General features: G+C 36.9%; 1 protein-coding gene and 1 long non-coding RNA gene across 2 annotated transcripts in view; one reads left to right on the top strand and one right to left on the bottom strand.

The window, feature by feature from the left end:
• The first annotated feature begins 206 nt into the window (after positions 1-206).
• The window catches only part of LOC117206756, a 199,171-nt gene continuing 174,476 nt past the window's right edge, over positions 207-24,901 (top strand). The window contains exon 1 of the mRNA XM_033446365.1: positions 207-3,823. Coding sequence (XP_033302256.1) covers positions 695-3,823 — 3,129 coding nt within the window. The 5' untranslated portion in view covers positions 207-694. The remainder of the gene's footprint in view (positions 3,824-24,901) is intronic.
• Positions 7,030-23,568, bottom strand: LOC117208996. The gene is made up of 2 exons (XR_004487823.1): positions 23,529-23,568; positions 7,030-7,100 (listed from the first exon to the last, which is right to left on the bottom strand). It is a non-coding gene; the product is annotated as an uncharacterized LOC117208996 (long non-coding RNA).

Genomic DNA, 24,901 nt, shown 5'->3' on the forward strand with positions numbered 1-24,901 from the left:
GGGACGCAATAAAAGAGATTACATTTGCAATTGCGCATTCTCATTTGCTCGTGGAAAAATGAGAAATTCGAGGGCGGCACTCAGAGACTTTCTGTCTGGACAAACGTTCCAAATTTTCACGTAATATTATTCGGTGCGTCTGCGATTTATTAACGAAGCTCCGGCGGGAAAACGGATGCAAACGATCTGGATAAATAAAACGCAAGAACAGCGTGACGAACTCGTCCGTTAATTTTCGGATAATCGAAAGAACAAAGAAAAAAAATTCGCTAGCAAATTACTCGACGAACGAAGAGTCAAATATTCGAATCGAAAAACTGCAACGAATTCACTTCACGTTTAAAAACAAAAATTAGTACGTTAAGAAAACAAATTATAGAAAAAAAATTGCGAAAAATTTTGTTGCATTCCCTTTACGGTTTATATCACCGAGAAGACAACGTAAAAAGAGGAAACTCAATAAGGATCACGGAACAGCGATCGGGCGTAGAGCAAACGACATCAATATCGACGTTTACATGCCTCGAGTCGACCTAGCGGAATATACGAGGCGTAAAAACGCGATCCGTGACGATTGCGTTCAAGCGAAAATCTAGATTTCCAACAGAGAGTTGCACGGTAAGTCGTCACGGTGTGCGGATTGGGGCGAATTCTCGGCTACATCGGCGGACGACCGTCGGTGGGGGCCGCCAACATGTCGCAGTCTGGTTCAGGAGGGGTGAACGATAGCCAGGAACAAAACCAGGTTGGACAAACGATGGAGAATCAACAGACAGCGTGTCAAAACGGCCGAGCTGAGCCGCTTGCCGACAATGCGAAACAAGATTTGTCCAACGGCTTTGAAAATCGTACCATAGAATATGACAGATTCTCTCAAGATAGGGTTCAACAGAACCAGTCAGCCGGCCAAACTCAAGAACAACAACAACAACAACAACAGCAACAGCAAACTCAGCAGACAGGTCAATATCTGACTGGAAGGAAGCAACCTGTGGTCGGTGTTCCCGAGGATAGACACCCCCCTAGTGGACAACTTCCACCCCAACAGTACAGCCAGGAAAAGTCTGCTCTCGAGAGGACGCAACATGTTTCTCAAACTAGTACACAAACCCTACCGGTTCAAGCGCAGCCTCAATTCATGCCTGATTACGATCAAACTCAGTACACGCAGATCCGAAGTCAGTTCGAGGTGAGACCTCAACAGATGTATCCTCAACAAGCTCAATATGCTGAAAGAGCTGGTTACGTGACGAGGGATGTAACATATAGAGATCCTGCGTTGTATCAAGGAGGTGCAGCGAATCCGATGTTCACTGGACAGGGTCAATACGTAACTGTTCAACACGGATCGCAAATGCCTCCTCAATCCGCCAGTCCTCAGCCACCGTACTTTTCAGGCGTTGTCGTACCTCAACCGGCTAGTTACGCTCAATTCGGCGGGCAACCCCAGTATTCCTATAGTCAGTATCCTCAAACAGTAATGAACGCGGTACCGTATAATCCTCATACTGGAATGTATCCCGCTCAACAATTCGGACAACAATCACCGAATCCTCAAAGATTCTCTCAGGAACTTGGACAATATCAGACACAGCCTATCATTCAACCGATCGCCCAAAATGTGACTCATGGTCTCGCAATGGCGACTACAGAGAGACCCAGTCGTGGACCCAAACCTATGGTTCCACCACGAGGTAATTCGAAGATTACTCACGATACAGGGCACAGAAAGTCTGCGAGTGTCGATGTTCCAGGTATGCAGAAACCTAAATACGACCCTAATCAAAATCCTCCGCAAGAACAAATTCACCGAAGCGACGGGGCGATAATCGTGCAAGGCGCACAGATCGTAACCGATACTCAGGATAGAAGATACCTGACAGCCATTAATCAAAACCCTAGGACGAGACAGGACGGTCTGTACGTCGATACGAATGGAGATCCACCTGGTCGAGAAAAGATGTGCGAAACCGTGGTAACCGATTGTGGTCTATATGTGACCAGACCTGAACACAGGAAATCTATTTCCGTGGACGTTACATCGAGTTTCCAGCGTCGTAACGATACGATTACGTTCACGTTCCCTGGTGACACGAATCAGGAAATATTAATGCCAGCGAGGAAGACCGGAACTATGGTGGATCCGAAACGAGTCGAAACCAATCAAGTGTATCCGCCTGATCAAAGGCGATTGGATACGAGCTTAAGAGTATCGCCGATGGCTTTTGATACGAGACAAGAAAATAGGAAGAGCATAGGGGCTGATAGAAAGCCCGAATGGGGTAACGTGAGCCCTAATCAAAGAGTAGCGATACCGCAAGAAAACAGACGATCCGATTACTTCGACGAGCATAGGAGGTCACCGATGACCATAGAAGGCAAGAGAATGGAAGACGTTAGAAGGTCTCCTATGCCTTTCATGCCGATTCGCGAAGGATCCGCGGATCGCGCAGGACAAAAAAGTCCGTCGTTTGTAAATCAAAATTTCGAGAAGACTAGACAAGAGCTAACGATATGGGCTGAACAACGACAACGACAGGAACACGAAAGAAACATGATGCAGAATCAAATGCTCTCCACCAGTCCACGTTCTCGTAATCAGTCCGAGGAAAGGAGAGACCCGAGACAGATACATCAACCAGATGATCGCAAGGAAGCTAGAATGACTCAATCGGCCTTTCAACCTATACCCAACATCAGTCAGAGGACTATAATGGAACAACGTCGACATTTGCGACACGTTAGTGCTGACCTAACGAAGCACATGGAACTCTCGAGAAAGGAGTTCGACGAGCAGCCCATTAGTGGATCCGTAGCGAACCTTGGACCACCTGCTAGTACGGCTCCCTCTCAAAGAGCCAGTCCTAATATATGCCATCAGTATCCAGCCCTTAGCGAAGCAAAGTTAGATACCAAGACTGTCCTAACTGTGGTAACAGACTTCGGTGAAACAAGTTTAGGTAAACCGATCGATCAAGTGGATCATATAATCCATAGCCATCGTAAAAGCCACAATATCTCGACCAGCTTACTAACTCATAGCAAGAGCCAGAGCGATAATCTTCAAAGTCAACTAGACACACAGAACGAAAAATCCGACGCTTTGACGTCCCAGCAGCAACAACTGCAAAATCAACAGAATCTTGATTTAATATCCGAGAAACTCAGCCAATTTGAGCGTCAACAAAGCGATCTACAAGCGAAGCTTCAGTGTCTTCAGAATCAAAATCAAATCCTCGATAAAGTGGCGCAATTTCAACATCAACAAAGTGATTTACAAGCCCGTCTGCAAAGTTTGCAAGCACAGAACCAGCTGTGCGATAAATTACAAAGATCGACCGATTTTCAGCCGCATTCGATCGGAAACGAAATCCACCAGATTCAATCGAATTCTCTGCCCAACCACCAAGAACAACCGACCGATAAGATTTGCACGTCGCAAAGCCAGAATACGCCGCACAGTCATCATCAAACGTTATTGACCGCTTCCTATACACAGAACTCTAATCATCAATCCTGCCAATCGTCTGTCTGCGAGAAATTATCACCTAGGCTTCAACACGACACCAGCGACCCGAATTCTATTCAGATACCGAACATGTCGCAGATGCCACTGCCGTGTCTGCCACAATTCGATCGCGCCGATACGTCCCGTACTTCGTTCTCACAGTTCCATCGACTTCAGTGTCAAATCGACGGTCACGAGGGAGCTTCAGCACCGTCCAGCACTGCTTCCGTGGCTTCGTTTACTGGAACTTTGAAAAAGGTACCTCCCGAGAAACCACCGAGAACGTCGCTAATCGTTCAGTCACCGGAGTCAGAGGTAAGGGCGTTAACGATTGAAAATGATATGGATATTAAAAAGTTTTCAGTTTTTCGTTTTGCATGGTGTAACGATGTATAGGCAGCTATAACGACCTTAGTGCATTTTACAGCAGGGTTATTTTTATTTGAATACAATTTTGCCACATTTCAAAGTAAAGATACTATATTTTACTTTAAAAGCAGTATAGCATGATCACGAATATGCTACGAGATAATTGTTTATTCATATATCAAGAAATGATTTATTTTAATAAAAAAATAGTCTTTACATCATAGAACAGTCGACCATAACAGTGGTCTTAAGTTATTTAATTTTATTTTGTACTCCGCATTTTACGCGATACAAATTCTCAACAATTTTTATCCTGAAAAATATAAAATACAAAATAACATCGAGCAAACATTTTTCCGGCTAACTGTGTCCTAGTCAATTAAGGATCAATAGTGTTATAATTTTGCACGTTTAGATATTCATTGTTATAATCTAAAATAGTATATAAAATTATATCGTAGAAACGCTATTTCGAAACTACAATTTTACATTAAAATAACCATATAAAGGTGTATAATGTTGATTGAAAGAAATGCAAGTTTCCATCAAAAGATAGAAATAATTCGTGCCACGAATCTTATATTTATTTGATTGTAGAAACACGCTTTAAATATAAAGAAAACAATTATATGAAACGTAAAATGCGTAATAAGAGACACTCGAACGATCAAAGTGCGTCGCTTATACGCCAATAATTTCTTATAAAATTAAAATCCAGAAGCCTTGGGTGAATAACGCGCGAAGGGTGCGAAGGGGAACGAATTTCGCGTTTCTCAACATTGGTTGCTAGGGAAAGAGACGAAGAAGGGTGCGAAAGGAGGGTGGAACGAAGATAGATGAGTGACCTGGCCGGAAAGAGTGGCAGATAGAGATCTCCACTTGCAGTTTTTGCCATCGCAGCCGAGTAGAATGAACTCGTTAGATATCAAACTCCATGTTGTCTTTGAAAACTTCGTTACGAGCCCTGTGTACCTTTCACTCTACTACTTCCACACTCGGTCTTTTCGTCTAGACAACTTTGTTCGTGCTATAAAACTAGATACCGTCATCCGACGACGATGTCACCTGCTGCAGCGTGCACGTGTTTAGAATAGGGAATTCCAGATTTCATATCTATATAACACGCTCGTCTAAATAAAGACTTGGTACAAGAATTCCACGGTCTTTTTCACTTTTTACTTTGTTTTTCAACTTTACATTTGGTACGAAGTGTACGATCTGCATTTTTCGTAATTTATTCGTTTTTTCAATTACTACATATAAATGAATGCGAAGTAAGAGCTAGAAATTGTATATACTCTTAGTATTATAGGCTTAGTTTAGTTTATTTTATGATTCTGTTCTTTTGAAAGAATGACAATTTATTTAAATTAAATAATAGTAACGTAGGGAAATGAAATTAACGTATTCAACTTAGAATCTAAATAAAGGGATGATAACGTTATTTTGAATAATATAAAAAAAAGAGATTAGCTGCATTTGGGTTAACATGTTATCTGCTATGCAAATTTTATACGATACAGCCGAATATACGTATCAGAAAATTAATTTACTGAAACTTTTCTTCCTATCTATTTGTAGTAGTACCTCGCGTTGTTATCACAGTATTAAAGATATTGACAATTTTACGAATATGTACTGTTCATTTCTAATTTAATTGTCTCAATCAATTCCCACATCGCCAATCGTTACTGACTAATCGTGGTAGTCAACATATTAAAATGAGGCAAAACCGAGAGAAACATACAATTCCAATAAATCTGATGAATTAATTCAGTAGCACGACCTCGTAAATTATTATCGCTAAAAGTAATCGCAGATTTCAAAGTTAAAAAATAAAACCCTTAAAAGACAGTAACAGTACGATACTCGATAATCGATATTATCCACCGTGTAGCATGATACATTCCATGTATAACCGCTCCCTCCTAAAGCAAACACTTCGATCCCCACATTCTTTCGGTTTATCTCCCTAAGAGAAATTTCTCAAAACACGTAAAGCGCGTCTAACAAATAATATTTTCGAAGCTTCCTCACCATGAACCGATATTATTTTAACTGTCGTGGGCGCACTCTTCCTACAGGGACATTTCCAACCTTTGCCAATACTTTGTATAAAAGACGGTACCGTGTAGTGGCGTGTAGGTAAGGCAAATAACCCGTCTCTCGGTGAAAACGTAGCCGCCGAAGCTTCGTTGGCGTCGTACCGGTAAAATTGGGTTAGCGCTACGAGTCGCGCGTGTATGAAAAGCTCTGGAGTTTACTTTCCCAGAAGAGCAAATATCCCCTTCCTCCCTAGCCCAGTTCTCTCTCTCTCTCTCTCTCTTCCTCTCTCTGTCTCTCTCTCTTTCTCTCTCGCTCTTGCTGTCTTCCTCTCATTCCCTTTGCGAGTACGGTGGACAATAGAGAAGTAAAGAGAATTCGCATTTTCAACCGCCGTGCGTTACCTAACCTACCTAACTGAGAATCCAACCGACTATGGGGCTGGCTTCTAGGCCAATTTCCCTCTGATGCAATTCAGTAATGGCCGGTGTTCCTTTCCGGGAATTCGCGCGAAATAAGTAGCAGAATGGAACGCATAAAAGATTCGGCGACACAAAGGCGAATATTTCATTCTTGTTGTTATACGCCATAAAAATCGCGAGGCGGAGAGAGTTCCTGAATTGCGAATTGTATCGCGACTTTTGTGTTGCGAGAAAGATTTATCACGCGACTTAAGGTTTGTCGTTTATTTGCCTACGTATCAGAGTCGATCGAATAAACTCTGGTTTAGCTTGTACTATGTAATCGTTCTAGTGTTACTGCTAATAATCACAATTAATTTATTAACCCTCTCGTTCCCACGGTAATCAAGTATGATATAAAAAAATTAATCGTTAGATGCGTATATTTGCGCATTCGAGAGTGGAAAATTTAAAGATGAAAAATTGCATCGAAAGCCGATAATATGCAAGATTGGAGAAAATATTTGGAATATAGAATTTGTTCGAATATTTAGTGGATGAAAAGGATTTCTGCCAGGATTCTACATCTGAATGAATCGTTTATTTATTATGTAACAAATAAATATTTGTGACTGAATTTGTGAATTCAGGAATGAGAGGGTTAACTGACGGATCAATGATCATATTATTAATTGATTGTCTCATTTACCTGTGAAGTCTTTAGAGTTTCCTCGATCGTGAATCACGCTTATCTCCTTGTTAAAAGATATCTTCCTGTTCTGAAAAATATTGCAACAAAATTAACAATTATACAATATATGTTAAAAAATTATAAAATATTTTACGGAAAAGGAAACGTTGACAGGGTACAAAGAATCAGAAAATTGACAGGAAGGTGAATTGAAATTATAAGATACAAAAATATCTTTGTTTCAAAGATTAAAATTAGTCGTATAAATTTTTATAAAATAGCCCAATTTAAAAATAGAGTGACCTTAAAACTTTAAAAAGCGTGAAATACTATCGTAACCCATTCTAGTAATTAATCAAGCCCACAACTTTTTTCTATGTTTACTAGTATCTTTGCTAGTACTGTATCGGTATTAAAAGCGTAAAAGAGTTCACAGTTAACCAAGAGAAAGGATTTCCTTTTTTACGGGCCATTTTTCACGAGCCTTTGTAACAGCAGCTACAATACAAAGTTAAGAGAATTTGCGTCTCTGGCCCATACTCGGTGGCTCGTTTACTCGCTAGAGGATTCTTACTGTGGCAGCACTCGACAACAAAATACCACCACTCCACACTAACTACTCCCGGTCGACGGCGGCGCAGTGGTTAGAGCCTTAGATGCGAACATTTGGACTCGTGTTCGAATCCCGGCGACCGGAGTTCCATATTAGATATTCCATCACAGATGTTGAGTATCAAATAAACAAACAACGACTTGAGAAAGCATAAATAAAAAATTTTTTTCTTATTTACAAGCACTTTACAATCAATTCTCGCATCGAGAATTTTGAGTAAGTTTCTCTGACGTGGTGCAGTGACATGACTAACTAATTTACAGTAAGTTTATTCCTAGCTGCATCTAGTACTTAGGACTAAAGGATAGTGTTTTCTTAGCCTGCGAATCTGGTCCGACGTATTAAGTAATTTAATAATTAGGGAATTTCGATGGTTGTTAACTCTTATGATATATCTGTTACTACATTTTCTTATTTCTTCTTTGACTGTGGATATCTTGAGGTCGGGATGTATTGCTTCGTTGGTAACATACCAGGATGCATCTACCAGGGATCTTAGCGTTTTCGATTGGAAGCGTTGGAGTATTTCAATGTTGGAATTACTTGCTGTTGCCCATAGTTGAATTCCGTAGGACCAGACAGGTTTTATTATCGTCTTATAAAGCGTAATTTTGCTCTGCGTGCTTAAGTTGGAACGTCGGCCAATGAGCTAATAGAATTTTTAAATATAGGAAAAGGAGAGAGAAATGTTTCGTGCGAGATCTGCTAATAGGACTCTTCAGTAAAGCTTACCTAGCAGAACTATACCTTAGACACAATGGAAGAAGAGAGGAAAGAAGAAAGACATTAATATATATGGTAGAATGATATGTAAGCAAGATATGTACGAATGGCGGGACTACTGTATCCAAAGTTCGGTTCTACCCTCCTTTTGCAGTGTGACGTTTCCTAGTGGAGCGACCACCCCTACTCCGGATCTTCTTGCCGCGATCAAAGATCAGGAGGGGATACTATTGCTACTAAACTTACTATTCTATTTTATTGCTTTACTTAAGCTGGAGATGCGGGCGGCCCGTGCACGCGCCATACACACGGTGTAGCAATTATCTTGAGCGTGAGGACACGTGGGTGTCGCTATATAACGGGCCCCTTCTCCTGGGGGGGGGGATGAAAGTTGGTCAGTCAACTGCCAGTTTGGGCATAGGCATGGCAGAGCCCAGTATTGTTAACTGAGTGGTTGGGTTTCATCATGGTTATCAATACTCCTATTTTCTGGTGTGGAGAACCGCCGGATGAAAATGCCATCTGTAAAGAGAAGAAGAGATGGTCTGCTTTCCCTTATATGCTTTAAGGGATTTTATCAGCTGATTAGTTTGATTGTCGCTCGGTTACAGCCACATTACTAAGCCAAGTGTCTAGGCAAAGCCACATTACTAAGCCAAGTGTCTAGGCAAGCGAGCGCGTTTCGTTCTAATGTAATTAATGTCTCCTTCTTTCGACGCTCTCGACTCGTGCTTAGCGATGTAAACGGGAAAAGTGAAAAATAAAAGCCGAACGAGCCGCATCGGTGACAGAATTTTGCGACGTTAATGGACGTTGCGCTTGCGGTTCAGCTCTGGTCCATCCAGTTTGTACAAGTAATTGCCGATCGATTAATAATGCATTCCTTGTCACTCAGGAAGCGCTTTGACACGGATAACTTGTCAAATAGTTACGATAACTCGGTTCAAGCTACCGACTTTCAAGTAATTTTACGTCGAATAATTTCAAAAAATTCGCACCAGGTCGTGTATGATTTTTTGCTTCTAAATATGGTATCGTATGTGTCAAATAATTTATTTTTCTTACCATACTACTTTATTTCTAATGAAATTAATAGTAGATCGTACCTAGTTGTAGTCTATATAAATTTTTCTTAATCTTCATTTCATATGTATAAACATTTGCATGTGTTACGAAAATTGAAACTAGTATATTGGACATCCACGGTATTCTACCTACGTTTAGACGAAATAACGTTATTTCGCTCTTTCTCTTCGAATACAAGTAAACTGAAGAGTTTCCAATAATCGCAGCTCTGATTCTTGCATTGAAAGGAACGTGTAGTTCTTACAGCATTATAACGAAAGACGAGGAACCGGCAAAATTATCCTTTCCTTGACCATCGATAAAGTACCACTCGAGCTTGGAATTATCAAGGAAATAAAACTTCGTAAAAGCTCCCGGTGCAATCTTTTCAAACATCAGCTCAAGAGAATCGTTTTTAGGAGATTTATAGCGTGAAAGGGACCTTCGTGCGATCCTATGGACAACTCATTCCAAGTGACTGGCCTTTAAAGCGCTTTTGACCCCATTGATATATTTTCATTCGTGCGATAGGAATTGGATCGAAATGGATCTCGATAATATATTATCAGAAGGCATTGAAACGTGGCTAGCTAGTAACTTATTCTATTAATGTCACCTCCATTCAATCGTTTCTTCTTTTACCGTTTCGCTAGTAGATATATTTCTTATTTTCGGAAAACTGACGGGGATATTAATAAAGGGAAGCCATTGCTGTACAATTTTCTTTTAATTATATCTATTCAATATGTGATATTACCTATTAGAGGATAATACCCCGCTTAGGTAAATAATTAGAAGGTAGAACTATAGAACTTTCGGGGAATAATTAATCAAAGCTATTTTGCCTATTTTAAAAATACCGTTTTCTATTTTACCGCTTCAACACAACTTTAATCTCGTTACAGATTTATGTGTCCCAATCCCACGCTCATTTCACTTAGCAAAAGGAATTTCAACATTCTAAAGGAAATTTTAGCACAGTCCAACTAAAACATTTAGACAAATCACCAGAGATACCGACGACTGAAGTATGAAACTTGTAGCAAGAAAATCAGAGCGAAAGACATCCGAAAAAATGTTCATAATATAAAGGAAAAAAATAAACGACTACTACGCATATATGTTGTTTACTTTGACCACTCTCGTAATTCTAGCGTTCAAAACTATCCCTGTACAATTTTCCTTGTTAGGGATAAAAAGACACGATTGAATCGAAAATAACGCAAAAGACGTGGCAGAGTTAATTCCAAACCGTATCGTCGAACTATCTCGAGCGTGTACGTTGGATAAGTGGTTTACTCTCTAAGTCAGTCACACTGTCTGCATTAAATCGTGGGAATGTTGTGTCACCAAAGATCGCGGGAAAGTTCGTAGCGTTGCGGTTTCAAAAGCCGCGACTCCGCAACACTCTAAGCCATTCGAGACACGCCAGCTCGAGTAACGTAAATTCAGAAAGGAGCGTAACTCGACCAGCGAGAATTTCCGTCATGTTTCGCCGCGGTGATACGGTTTCGCGGAAAGTACAGTTGCCTCGCGTGTCGAGAATCCGGGAAAATTCGGCCGCGATTGAATCGCCGGGAATAAATGTAAAAACGGAACGGGTGAAATGAATAACTCGGCCTCGATACGATAGCCACGATTCGAAATATTCAGAATCACGAAACAGAAGGGAAAAAGTATGGGCAAGGAACAAAAAAATTAGATCGAGACCGAATTAAAACGCTCGAGTTCCGATATGTAGATACGCTCGCAGGGGAACTTTTTTTTTTTTATTTAAGTAGCTTAACCAATTGGGAATCACTGACACGGTTTGTAAATTTTTTTCCAGCCATCGAACGCTGTTTTTTCTTCTTTTTCTCTTATATATAAGAAAAATTGTAAAGTTGTGCGAACACATTTACACACGCTCGCTGAAAAAGTTAAGGGATATAAGTATTTCGAAGCAAATAATGCCTTCCTCAGATAGATAAATATTTTATTAACTGGAATTAATTATAGTTAAAAATGAATTTTATAATTATGACATATTTATTTTATATATGTTTTTCGTTCGAGAAGAAAAATGTTTCAATAATTTAATTGGAAACGTATACCTCAGGAATTTAGTTCTAGACATTTAGAACATTGCTTTCGTACGTTCTTTGTCCTATGCACGAATGTTGTATATCAATTTTTGTTGGATCGATGGACGTTCGAATTCATTAATGGCAGTAATGATTTCATAAAGACAAGTTTCATGAATTAAAATCGTAATTTGTATTACTGCTATCGACGAAAGTCCATTAAATCGTTCAATATCATAGTTATCAAGCGTAGATAATAAGTTGATAGATGGACCATTCTCTGGTAATCGATAGTTTTAATCATTATTCGTGAATGATTACCAATTGATTGCTGATACGTGTTAATGAAGTCATATCTATATGTAAATTGCACAGAAATACTACCTCGTACTAACGAATGACTGCTATCACTGTAATTAACTGTTTATTAGTTATACCAAACTATCTCAACAAATTTCTTAAAATTACAAAAATTAAGGGAAAAATAATTCCATCGCTGTTTTATAACTATTGATTTCATATTAAACTGCTTTAAATATAAATTAGGAGTAAGTATATGTTTCATCTTAGGATACGGTTAATTATGTTTTTTACATGCATTTCGTACAACGTTGTTACCAGTTGCATCCTATGAATTCACAGAATGCAGTTATTCTCGGGAAACTCGAGCACAATTTCCTCGCATCTTTCAGGATTATCCTTGCAAATTGAAATTAATGACCCTCCCTAACGTTACGTACGCTATCCTTCTTGTTTAAGACGATAATGATGTTCGTGTAAAAGAAGGAAACCAACGTACACTAAATTTATCCTCGTTTATTTAAAAAAATTCCTGTAAAACGTGGTACTTCATGGTGAAGCATTATGCGAAACATTTTGTTCCCCTTGTAGCATTTCTATCTTTTGTGTATCAGGAAGTAACCTCTTTCTCTACAAGACACTAACTATTTCTGCTATTAAAATCAAATTTTAAATCTATCAAATTTTCTCGTATTTTTATGTAACAAACAATTATATTAGGCGTAACAAAATTATTGTATCGTTCGTTTACTGAGAACACTACTCGGTTGGAAAACTTCAGCTTCTTAAATAATAAAAGTTGACTTTACATCGACAGCATTGCTTTCGCAAATTACTTCGAATAAACACTTTTTACTCCTCTGGATAAGGCCAAGGTACCACAGATCTTCTAAATATCAGACCCTCTATCACCTTATATGTATAACAAAATAGTATTCGTGATTCTTGCAAGAAAATTACTGTTTAAAAAACAACTTTCTTACGAGTGTGAATAGAATTCCAACATGTTACCTTCACGCAAGTATATCATTTGCTGATTATCTTAACTAAAAATCATGATACAGTCTTGAAACTTTAATCGTGAATATTTCGTGAAATATCGAACATCTACTGCTATAATGGAATACTTTTGTGAACAGAATAAGGATATCCACCAGTGAACGAACTTTTAATTAAATCTACGACTGCGATGTCTCCTGTTCCACCGATGAAAGATAAAACCACAGAAAATAAACATTTGCCACATTAACTGTCCCAATGTTTCTGAATTTTTTGAACGTTTCGAAAGTCTTCAAAACGTATCAGCAGGTGCGGGGAAAGTCGATGGTGCTCGCAATTCAAAGGCCTTTCCGAGAAAGTGTTTTCCGTCTACGGTTGTAAGTCACGGTGATTCGTGGGCAAACACTTCGGGGCAACAACGAAGGCGTAACAAAAACCGTCAACAGTTTTCTGAATAGTAAAATGAAAACTGTCGACAGCGAAGCCGAAAACAATCCGTTCTACGGTCCACAAAAGTCCGAGATAACAATGGAGGCGAGAGAGAGCCTCTAGCTAGGTTGGACATCTTTGAACCCGGACAGGACCGTGTGTTTGCATGTCCCACTAAAAATCGTGCCACGCGGAACGACGTGCCACGACGAGTTAATCAGATTTGCCGTACAGCCGCGGCTTCTGCAACTGCAGATAAAACAGGAACTTTTTTGTTCGAATTTGCGGCTGATCCATAGAAAAAGCGAGAATGATCACGGAACCGGGAAATACGATTTGTGAGTTTAAAAGGCAAACCCGCCCGTTGCAATCACGTAAAACGACATCATGGTTGGAAATCTTGCTTCGTGTTTCGTTCAACTAATGTCAGCAGTTACACGGTTTAACGTACGTTCTATTTCCTTAAATTCGTCGTCATTTCAACTATATCTCTGAAGGAATTTTATTAAATTGTATAAAATTTTGTGAGATCGTTGAATTAAAATGATGTAACGTTTGTAACTGTGATCTGTGATTAAACTTTGAGAGAAACGATTCTAAAGATAAAATTTTGAAAGAGTTTTATGCTTGGGAAGTAAAGGTTTGCGTGGTTGGAATACAAGTTGATTTTTTTTGGCATTATAATCGAATTAAGTTATATCGGAAAAGTCGTTAATTCCAAGTTTTTGGTTCTTTGTTACGTGAAATAATATCTACCTATTGAAAACAGCGAATAAAATAATTAAAAAATTTGTTTCAATAATATATGATTATTATTTTTAATTGATTAATATATATCTCTCCATGGACGCAACGTTGTTGAAAGATGTGAACAAAGTACCATAGCTCTTAAATATTTTTTTCTTTTGAAAGGAATGGACATTTTTTACAAAATAATAGATGTTTCGAAGATTTGAAACACGATTATTCCACTATTATAAATATTAAATCGTAGTATGTAAATTAAAGGAGACTAACGGGAAAGGTATCAAGCATTTATTTTTCATAATTACATAAAAACAGAATTCAATAACGTAAAGTGACAGAAGAAACAATCACAAGCGAAATGTTGCGTTAACGCGGTATTGTTCTTTAATTATACACACATTATAAGGAATACGATTGAAATTCTTATGAATTACAAACACCGTTCACGAGCGAGCTACGAAGTGAAATAATTTCTTTTCGATGGTTGAAATTGAATAACATTCGCTTCGAGAAGAAAGAGAAACACGATAAAACTACCGCTCGGAATAGGTAAAACAGAGGAAGGCAGAAGAATATTAAATAACGCAATGAATCGAACGAAATCACACCGATACCTGTTATACTTTCGTATTTTTCCAGGCAGGCAAAAGTGCCGTTGTTCTCGGCAGATTCATAACAGGTTTTACTCTGGCAACGAGATACCTCTAATAAAAATCCAAGCACGTACACGGCGAACGGGTGATCGATAAACTTCATGATTCGCGCGCTACGGTTCTAAGATATAATTTTTAAGTGTTGTTAATAATCTAAATATGCGAAAAGATACGGCTTACACGTAAACATTAAATTATTTCCTGTTTAATTGCTTTTCCTTCCGTACCATGTGCTTGCTGAGAATTTACTGAACCGTTCTGTTTCGCTTAAGCAAGTTCAATCGTTAACTAATGTCATTTGTATTTATGAACACGATCATTACTTCCCTTGATTCATTTTTTTCTCGTTAGTTACAAATAAGATCAGTAAGATACGTTCTTGTTGTTGTAGTTTCGATTACTGATAATTTTAGAACATTTAGTTGGATTCAATAGCTGCGTGGAATTTTTGAAATGGAGTTATTGTAGTTTCCTCGTTTACAATTCCTTTAGAAATTATTTATAAATTATATTATAAATTATTATTATATTGTTATTGTTATAAATTTGATATAGTCGTAACCCGAGAAGCGACACCAACATTTTTTCACTTTCTTTATCGGAAGAAAAATCGAAAGCTATCGGTGAATCATGTACGAATTTGTGTTAGATCTAACATTGATATATGCATAGGCAACGCCCTACGTATAATCCGGTTGAAAGTGATGAAAATTTATACGAAATTGACATATTGTGAGAGTGATGACATTGGCTGACTTCCGAAAATAGTAGAAACAGTAGAAAATTTGTTTGTTGACGCAGAGATAGTGCCGGTGAAAGAGTGACGTTATGACAGATACAGGGATGTTTTATGGTTCGGACCTGAAAAGTCACGGTCGAAGATCGTAACGAGATTTCAACCTTATGGCCGTCACGTATCAAAGCACAACATCTACCACCATTTTGACACATTTCAGTTTCAATATTTCACTCTTTATCGCAAAGCGAGTCGCTGCTGGTATTTGGAATCAAGTTCATTTTCCTTCCTGGAAAGAATTCATCAGACGCTCTTATTCTGTCTCTGTTGCGTTCTAACAGTATCAACTTCGATTCCTCAAACACCGTTTAAAGCAAAAACCCAGGCAGAGCAAACAAATATAGCAATAAACGAACACTGCGGTACTAGAAACCAGGAAAATACGAATATTGGCGGTTGAAATGGAATTGCTCGGGAAAGAGATGAAATCTCATTTTCTTCGAGATCGATACAATTATCCCAGATACTTGGATAACGATTAAAAAATTTAACAACGAACGAAGAGAACTGCGGATACGGATATCGTAAAGAGGAAATAAAAAAGAATATAGAAGTAACGTAGGAATCGAAAGTTCGAAACAGCGCATGCCGCGTATACGGAAATGGTCCTCTGGGGAGTAGAATATGTAGTTCGTTCCTTAGAGGCGAACCGCCATTTCGGTCGCGCGACAAGTTGGATCGAACGAATGAATGAAACGAAACGAAAGAGAAAAAAAACGTTTCACCACCGGTCGTTGCCGTTGATTCGACCTGGTCGACTTCGAGCGTCGTTCAGATCGGTCGCAATATATTAATTGAGTTTTCATTGTCGGTCGGCTCGCTGCAAAATATCCGAGTCGCGTTTTAACGCGCCCGTCGATACGTCGCTACAGCTTTTTCCGGTTTTCGGTTATCGAACGGCCGCTTCGAACGCACGCTTTACTTCCTACCATTCGCCGTTACACGTTATTCCGCGAGCAGTTGGTTATTTTCGACATTTCGCGCGTCGTTGTGCCCAAATCGTGTGGCGCATGAAAGCGATACAAGCTTGCTGAACGCGACGCAATGCATTACGAACTATTTCGTGGTTCGTTCTTCTGATCGCTACATTCTATTCAATTCTTGTCCTTGCGATAAACGTTGATGGAGCGTTGCGATTTTATGGATAATGTAGCGACAATATAGCGCAAGCTCGATGTTTCAGTTTAGCTTATCTTATAGTTTAATTCAGTTTTGTGTAAAGCATCGAAGATGGTCTAACAACTTGTAATTTTTATAATCAATATTTTCATAATTGAGAAATTTGTACTTAATGCGTTCTTCAAACAGTTACAACATCCTTTCGTTCTTTTTCATTTTCCGTCAGACACTCTCTATCAGTTTCAATCCACGTAGCTACGTAGCTTAACTAATCTGAACGAAGCGATGCTTTAGTATCGTACCAAACATTTTGTTTTTTGCTTTGGTGTTGACTTTGATGATGAGATTCCAGGGGAATCCGAGAGGAATTTGAAGTATTCGCGATGTTTTACCGGCGTCGTCGAAACTATGGAACAATTTAGTGAAAGCTAGAATTATCGTTGCGCGGAAGTAGATTGAACCTGATAGATAATAATTTTAGATATTATGATTCGCGATACGCTTGTTCCATAAAAGTTTCTTTCCTTATATTCTCAACGCGTCTGGTCTTAATTTTTATGAAAAATATGGAACTATTTTTTGTTCTAGCTTTTCAATATACATGTCTAACATTCGTTACAAAGATCCGATAAAAGGTTGGCACAATGGAATTAAATTCCTGCTATTCGGATTTACTTTCGTTGCTTTTGAGTATTAAAAAAGGATTCGCACAACGGGAACAATTTTACCCATACAAGATCAAATAGGAAGAGATCGAATAAAACGCACGATTCCATTCCTTATGTTTTTCTATTTCCCATTTTTTATTGCGGTCTGGTACGTGGATGTACGTAAAAAACGTTATGCCATTGGCAGTAAATCGATGTTATCTTTCTGTGAAAATCTTGTAAAACAACATAAAGCTCGCACGCCACGAAAATTCTCTGTCATATCGTATTGCATAATAGAGAAGCGAACGTAATATTAAAGCAAGGTTAGCCGACAATAAAAATATTGATGGCAATCGCTGGAAACGTGGTCCAAACTTCGAAATAAGTGCAAACCACGAAATGAACATTAAAATTTGATTAAGTACGGTTAGCAGGTGAGATGAAAGTAATTTCAGTGAATAATTAATAATATCGATTACAGTTACTGCAATTAGTTAATCAGTTTCGTCATAAATTAAACACCGCTATCTGTAATTTTCCATTGCATTTTATATGTCCACTCTCGCAATAAATTGGACATTGAAAATTACTTTTGAATGATATTATATTACGTAATTATATTAGTTTGATATTTCAGAACAGGCTTATTGAATTCTTTCATAGTCACAGTTCATGGTAATACCTATAACATTTAATCAAAAAAATACATTTAATATATGTATATTAAAAAATCTGGACATTACAAACAACATAAATAACAAAGAGTTGAAAAGTTAATAATACAGTTGATAAATATTTGTCAGAAATATAATATGAGCGAAAGGAATAAATGTAACCTTTCATATCCTTATTAATAAATGTAACTCATAACATAAATTTATGAAATGAAACGAAGGTGTATCATATTAATTCTTGTCTCGAATGACTCGGGGATAATAATTTTCTTGCATTTTAGTTTCTTCATATTTCTATAATTATCCTTCGTAATACAATGAATTTTTAAAGGGAGCGAGAAGAAAATCAATTACTACTTTTTAATACATTCTGTAAAAATTACAAAACCAGCAAACATTTCACCATTTCAGAATTATATTTTTTAGCAATTACAGTTACAAAAAATGTACGAAATTCTATGTACAAAAAAATCCATTTGTTTTCGAGTAATTGATTTCATTGTTTAATTCTTCAACAAGAAACGAGTTGAATTTATTTTTTCGTAATGTATTATTACAAAAGCTGGGAATTGAAATAAAACGGTGAAATTTTACAAACAAATCGAAGAGAATTAAAATCACTGTTGATTCCTCTCTTTTAAATATACAACGATCCGTAGAAATATAATTATCGCTATAACAAGCACTACGGAATTATAACACTTAAAAAAAATTAATGGCAAGACAGATGCGTAGGGAAGTTTACGAAATATAAATATTGTTACAAAAAATGGGACTAGCAAGAAACAGATTTGTCTGTAATCAATACGAAATTAATTAAGTAACAATCGTTTCGTCTGTCTATGTTTTAGACAATGTATTGTCGGTTTTTACTCGAATTTTAATGGGAATCTGCGTAGAGTTCTTCGTTCGCAATTGGAGTATCCCAACTGACTAATTAATATTCGCTGAATTTCAACAGTATCGATCACAAGAGGAAATAAAATGATTCCATTTCAGCAAAATGAATTCATTTGGCATGAATAAAACCTAGCGTCTTCTCTTACCGTGAAATGTTATTAAAATAGAAAACCATTCCCGTAATATTATCGATAAATCGGTAAATAAGAATGAAATTTCATTAACCTCACGGTACCGTGTATTCCTTTACATTTCTAACTAATCGTATTAAAAATGACGAATCTTAATATAACAGTTTAAAAAAATAATATATTTGTAATTTGTAAAAACATCTCGTTTGTAATAATTTCTTTCGGAACGAAGAATTTACTGTAAAACGACCCCTCTTCAACATTCGGGAACTACATTTCTTGACAATGTAAGTTTTTCATGAATTATCCCTCACAATTTTGTACGTTTTAAAAAAGACAGCTGGCTTTTAATGAGATGAAATTAAAATAGGAAGGAGAACAACGCGAATATTATTCATTTCTCTGTTTCTTTCGCACGATACGGGTGTTTTAAATTATTTCACATTCTGTGTCTTGTACAAGATATCTTGATATTACAAAATTTCATTTGTAAAGAACGTCCTTAAACAGCAGATCTACTGTAATAAAAATCCCTCTCATAATAGTTAGGAAGGACAGTCATTTATTCAACACAATTATTATAAAATACCTTTTTTATCTGTTTAAGAAAATTCAGGGCTATTACTACTGTACAACTTTGACTCTACTTTGCCTCGACACGGATTAAGAACTTCGATATGCCACTTTTATTAAATATTTAATAATATATTCGTAATTTCATATAGAATACCCAACCTACAAATGGAAAATTTCAAGAATCGTAAATAACGATTCTACTATTTCAAATATTGAAACAAACGACGGTATAAGTTACTCACAAAAATTGACGGATCATTTCAAAAGATTTTACGAATGAAATATTTTCTGTTACAAATGGGCTTTTACTGTTTCACAAAAATGTACTAGAAAATAAATATTAGTATAAAAATACTTCGAACGTTTCCAATATCTATCCAAATATTATTTTTATTTCACTCTTCGTAAAAAATTAAGCGTAGTCGATTTCCTCCCAATTTGTTGCTATTATCTTCACGATCTTTCTTTTTTTTCTTCTTCTATTATCTCGATAGCGTTCAGTGGTAGAGATTCTAGATTGGAGCAAAGTGAAAACGTTCACACCGCTAATGAGGTTCGGAAAAACCCGAACGTGACCGCAATTTTCTTCGAGCGACTATCACTCTAACAATAACATTCGGTTCGAACAGTTTCAACTTGCTTTCGCCTGGAATTGAATATCAGTCTAACTTCGACTGGCGATTGTAAAAAGGGTTCGTGGCGATTGTATAATTATTCGAATAGAGCATCGTAGGAGGTGGCTGAGTGCTTCCTCCGCGAAGTGGGATTCTCATTTCCTTCGTACGTGACCTAACAACGGATTTTTCACTTACTCACGCCATCATCTACCCCCGTGCCACGTTTCATTCGAATAAATTGATTTGTTTTCAATTCTACTCGGTTTGCTTCCAGCTCGAATTACCTACGTTGTCAGCCAATAGTGGCTGATAGTTCTTAACTGAATAGTTGACAAAACACTTTTACGCGATCGCGAAAGGAACTTGTTTTCTTATATTCTATTATATTAAAGACAACCTGTCCGATTTAAAACATTATTTTATGTGACTGAAATTTTATTGGATTATATATTAGAAATTGAGGAATCAAAGTAATAAATGGTGTGTATGAAGTGAAGATTTTCTGTGTTAGAAATTATAATTGATTTGATAGCTTTAAATACAAAATTGTTCTGACATTTTCAAGATTTATCACAGTATTCGATATAATTTATAATTTTCCACTAAAAAGTAAATTCATATTTTTCCCACATATCGTTTATCGCTTAAACTCTACTATCCGGAACATGAAAAGAGGTAGAATTTTTTCAATATTCTCGGAGACTCATTCACATAATCTAAGAGGACTTGTAGGAGAGAAGAATTCTTTATCCCTTTGAAATAATATTCATGATTCTTTTAATACAAACGTATGAAACCACGCCCATCGATATTGCAGAAAAGAAAATATTTGAGAAAGGGGCTTTACATACCGAGTATGTAAATTTTCGTTTTCCACACATATATGTACTTTAGAAAATGTTCTGTTGAACGAGCAGAAAAACTGATCTTAAAAAACAGAAAGAAAAAGAAAGATCAAAATTATCTCGACGTTAATCATCTACAAAGATCATTTTTACTTGCATCTTGATAACTTTCTTCTCAAAAATTAAAATAAATTTCTCTATGAAACATCCCTAAACTCTTGTACCTTAACGACAGTCGCTGAAATTGTCCTTCTGTAAAAAAAAAAAACAAACTCGCAGACAGAATTCTCGCATCGAATTCTCGCGAAGTTTGCATTTCTTCCGTCGAACCGGCCGAGTTAATTATTTGTTCTTTCGCCGGTACGAAAGGCATTTAGGATGCGACCCGTATTTCGACGATTAAACCACCGATAAAAACGGCTAGAGGAAGGGACAAGAAAAATGGCAACGGCGAGAAAAGACGAGAAGTGACAAAACAAACGAAGAATCGGGCAACTCGAAGGAACCAGACCGGTGAACAATTATCGAAACTGGGTCGAGCTACTTCGAGATTATTATCCATCGGCCAAGCAGCGAGACAATTCGATGGAAAACTCATAGGAATAAGGAATACAGAGGCAACTGATCTGCCTCGCTACCAAATTTTGGCGATCGTCCGAGCAAGAAACAGCAAAGTTTGATTAAATTTCCGGCTCGTTTGTGTCTGTCGCTGCAGTCATGCCTGATGATTACACGCGTTTTTTATTCGGCAAGGAATTTTTTGCGACGTTACCGCGCTTGAATTCCGCAAATGTCCGCGAGATTACTCGTAGACGAGTCGTTGCCGCCGTTTCGAGACGAACGACGCAATCATCCCGTCATTTAATAGGGAGTCGAAGCAATGAACTTTCGATAAATTGCTCGTTGAAAGGACTACGCGAGCGACCGTACCTCCATTCGACGAATTCTACGTGAAAATTGAAATCGATTTCGGTTTTCAACCTCGTGACGCAATTTTGAATAAACATCCGCGAGTTGGATTAACAAGAATGATTCGACGCAGCCGAAACCCTCGATTTCGTTTATAAATGAACTTCCGGAAACGAGGGTAACACAAACAAATTGCAAGCTATCTCGAGAAATTAGTGTCCCAAGTGTGCCGCTTAATGTAAAGAACCGGGGTATAAGATAACTCGATTTCTCAACTTTTCTGACTTACTCTATCCCTTTCTTCAGGCAGTATAAATTCCACCAAACTGAACCATCGACTAATTCCTAATTAAAACGTAAGTAAACGTACGAATAATTTAACAGTAGTCTGGAAGATGTATTTTCCGTTTCTATTTGATGTTTCTATTTCATAGGAGAATGAGATTTCTATATTCATCATTTGATAACAGACGGTGTTTTTGATAATCGCGTAGGCTTTTATTAATGTTGATTTAAAGTAAGGATTTAATTTTTCTATTTTTCTCTTAAATGATTTTGTTTCTGAATAACGATAGGAAATTTAATTATTTTATCGATGGTGAACTTTGAAATAGACCATCTGTACGTACTTGTATGTCTCTAATTAAATGTTAAATATGTTTGTGAATAATTTGTAATTTTGGTTAATTAATGTTCTGTAATATTTGACTCTTCGGTAATAAGTGATACGTCAAATAAGTACAAATATAGCACGTAGAATTCCACTTCACCGTATTTTGCGTAGTTTTCAAGTGTCGCAGTAACCATAATTCGCGTTTACAAACACTGTTGCAATCATTTGACCATATTCAACATTCAACACGTGAACGAAACATTGTTTCGATCGTAGCTTAACGAACTGGATTCGTGAGAAGCATAGCTTCAAAAAACTTGTTTAGGTGATATTGTGACACGAAATACGATTATTTATCTCGAGGATTAATCTATTCTATATGGATTTCAAAGCAAAATCAAAACTACGATTCCATTTCGAACGAAATACGATTTCATATGCGTTGATATTCGATGCATGAACGAAGCATAATGTGGGAATGAAAAATAAAACGAGAATTTTCAATAAAACGACACAGTATCATCGATCTCTATGGAGAAAAAAATTGTGGACATTTTTTGTGGAAGCTTTTGACAACAAATAACGTAGAATAATTTACGATAATTCCAACAGTCGTAACTACAAAATAATTTACGGAACGATCTATTTGATGAAAAATACAAGCAGGTATAATACTCATTGACCATCGATTTTTCACAGTAAAATAACGTAAATTTGTGAAAATTTGTTACTCGGAAGCAAGTTCTAATCGAAAAAGTTTGATCCTTTAGTGAAAGTGACCAAACGAATGAAGCATTTATTTCGGTTTCTCATTATCACTTAATACTTTTTAACGATGAAGCGGACTAAGTAACGTTTCGTGCAAAATAATTACATCGCAGTGTGACAACGCGAGACATAAGTATTTCAAATAATATGTAATTTGCATAACGTTAAACAAATAATTTGGAAATAATAATCGAAGCGTCTTAAATACATTCTTGAATTTCCATTCAATATTCTGATTAATTTAAGAAATAATGTAACTAATATCGTTAAAAGCGCAGCGTTGATAAATTATTAAGATAATATTATATTATAATGTGAAAACTTACGAGTCGCGTAGACGAGAACCACAGCATCGGGCGTCACGACATTGAATGAGCTACTGCGTAAGAAATTCTTGGGGAGGCGACGAACGTAATAAACATGCAAAAACTGCTGTAAACGGTTGACATTTGTTGTCACTCTCGTTGTAAAGTCTACGACGTCCGTGAATTGAGAAATCAAACAAACGATCCACTAGTCGTAGCTGATTTGAAAATATTCAAATAATTTATCTAAACGGATTTATTAAACGATGTATAATATCTCAATATTAAAACTGCCGATCTGTAATATACTACTATGTTATATAATTCTATTTTAACAATATTATTATCTCAAAATTGATCTTTCTAAAGACGAAATTGAAAAATCTAACTAACCTTTCATTCTAACAAGTTTCGTAGCTTTGATGTTAAAATTATATATAGCTTTAATGGAGAAATATGTATTATTTCCACTTAGAAATTTGGCTAGAATGTGTAAATAATTTTCTAAACATACGCAAGTATAAGTTTGGAAATAAATCGTGCTATATCATTTACCTAATAATATTTAATCAAATTTCGTACAGTAACGAAACTGTTAAACAAAATAATTTTAGCAAAGGGCAAATTAAATGAAAATTAGTTACAAACTGACATATTGGAATAGGTGTACATATGTTCGTGGGAAGCATAGTTGTTTTGAAGTAGTATCGTGATATCTGTAAAGTAATTCTGCAAATGGGCAACTGGAAATACACGGATCCAACCTAGGAAGATAACAGTTGCTGCGGTTGAGTTTGCGACATTTCGACCAATGAGGATGTGTCGTGAAGGACAAGTGTTATTCGTGCTATGCCGAACCATCGGAGTAATTGGACTAATTAGTGGACGCAATTATCCGGAATTAATCGAGATAAACCGCGTAATTAGCACCACGTTCGTTGTTCATCCGTATAGTATCCGTTGTTGATTTTGAATTCTCTCGAGATATGGTAAACTGGCTGGCAATCCTCATCTTGTTACTTTTGCCTTCTTAGGCTTAATATTTCGTATGATGTTAGAATGGCGATTAATCGAAATCCAAATATCAGGTTGCGGAATTTATCTATTTACGAAAAATTCGAAGATACAAAAATGACGAACTTGGCGAATGAAATAAATTTCTGTTCCATAGATTCGTAAATATCTGTGTTTAGCAAACGCAACTAAAGCAAAAATTACTGGTAAACCTTAGTATTTAAGGAGAGATTCGTTTCATCTCCTCAATATTATAAGAATTACTCTATTTCAGGTATTTTGCGTCTTGTGTGCATTCTATGAATTTTTATCTCCAGATTTCGCATCAATACATAAAAATCTCATTGAATTCCGATAAATTTATAGTAATTTTTGTATCA

The sequence above is a fragment of the Bombus bifarius genome, unplaced genomic scaffold (genome assembly GCF_011952205.1).
Source record: "Bombus bifarius isolate JDL3187 unplaced genomic scaffold, Bbif_JDL3187 scf7180000007966, whole genome shotgun sequence".
Lineage (NCBI taxonomy): Eukaryota > Metazoa > Arthropoda > Insecta > Hymenoptera > Apidae > Bombus > Bombus bifarius.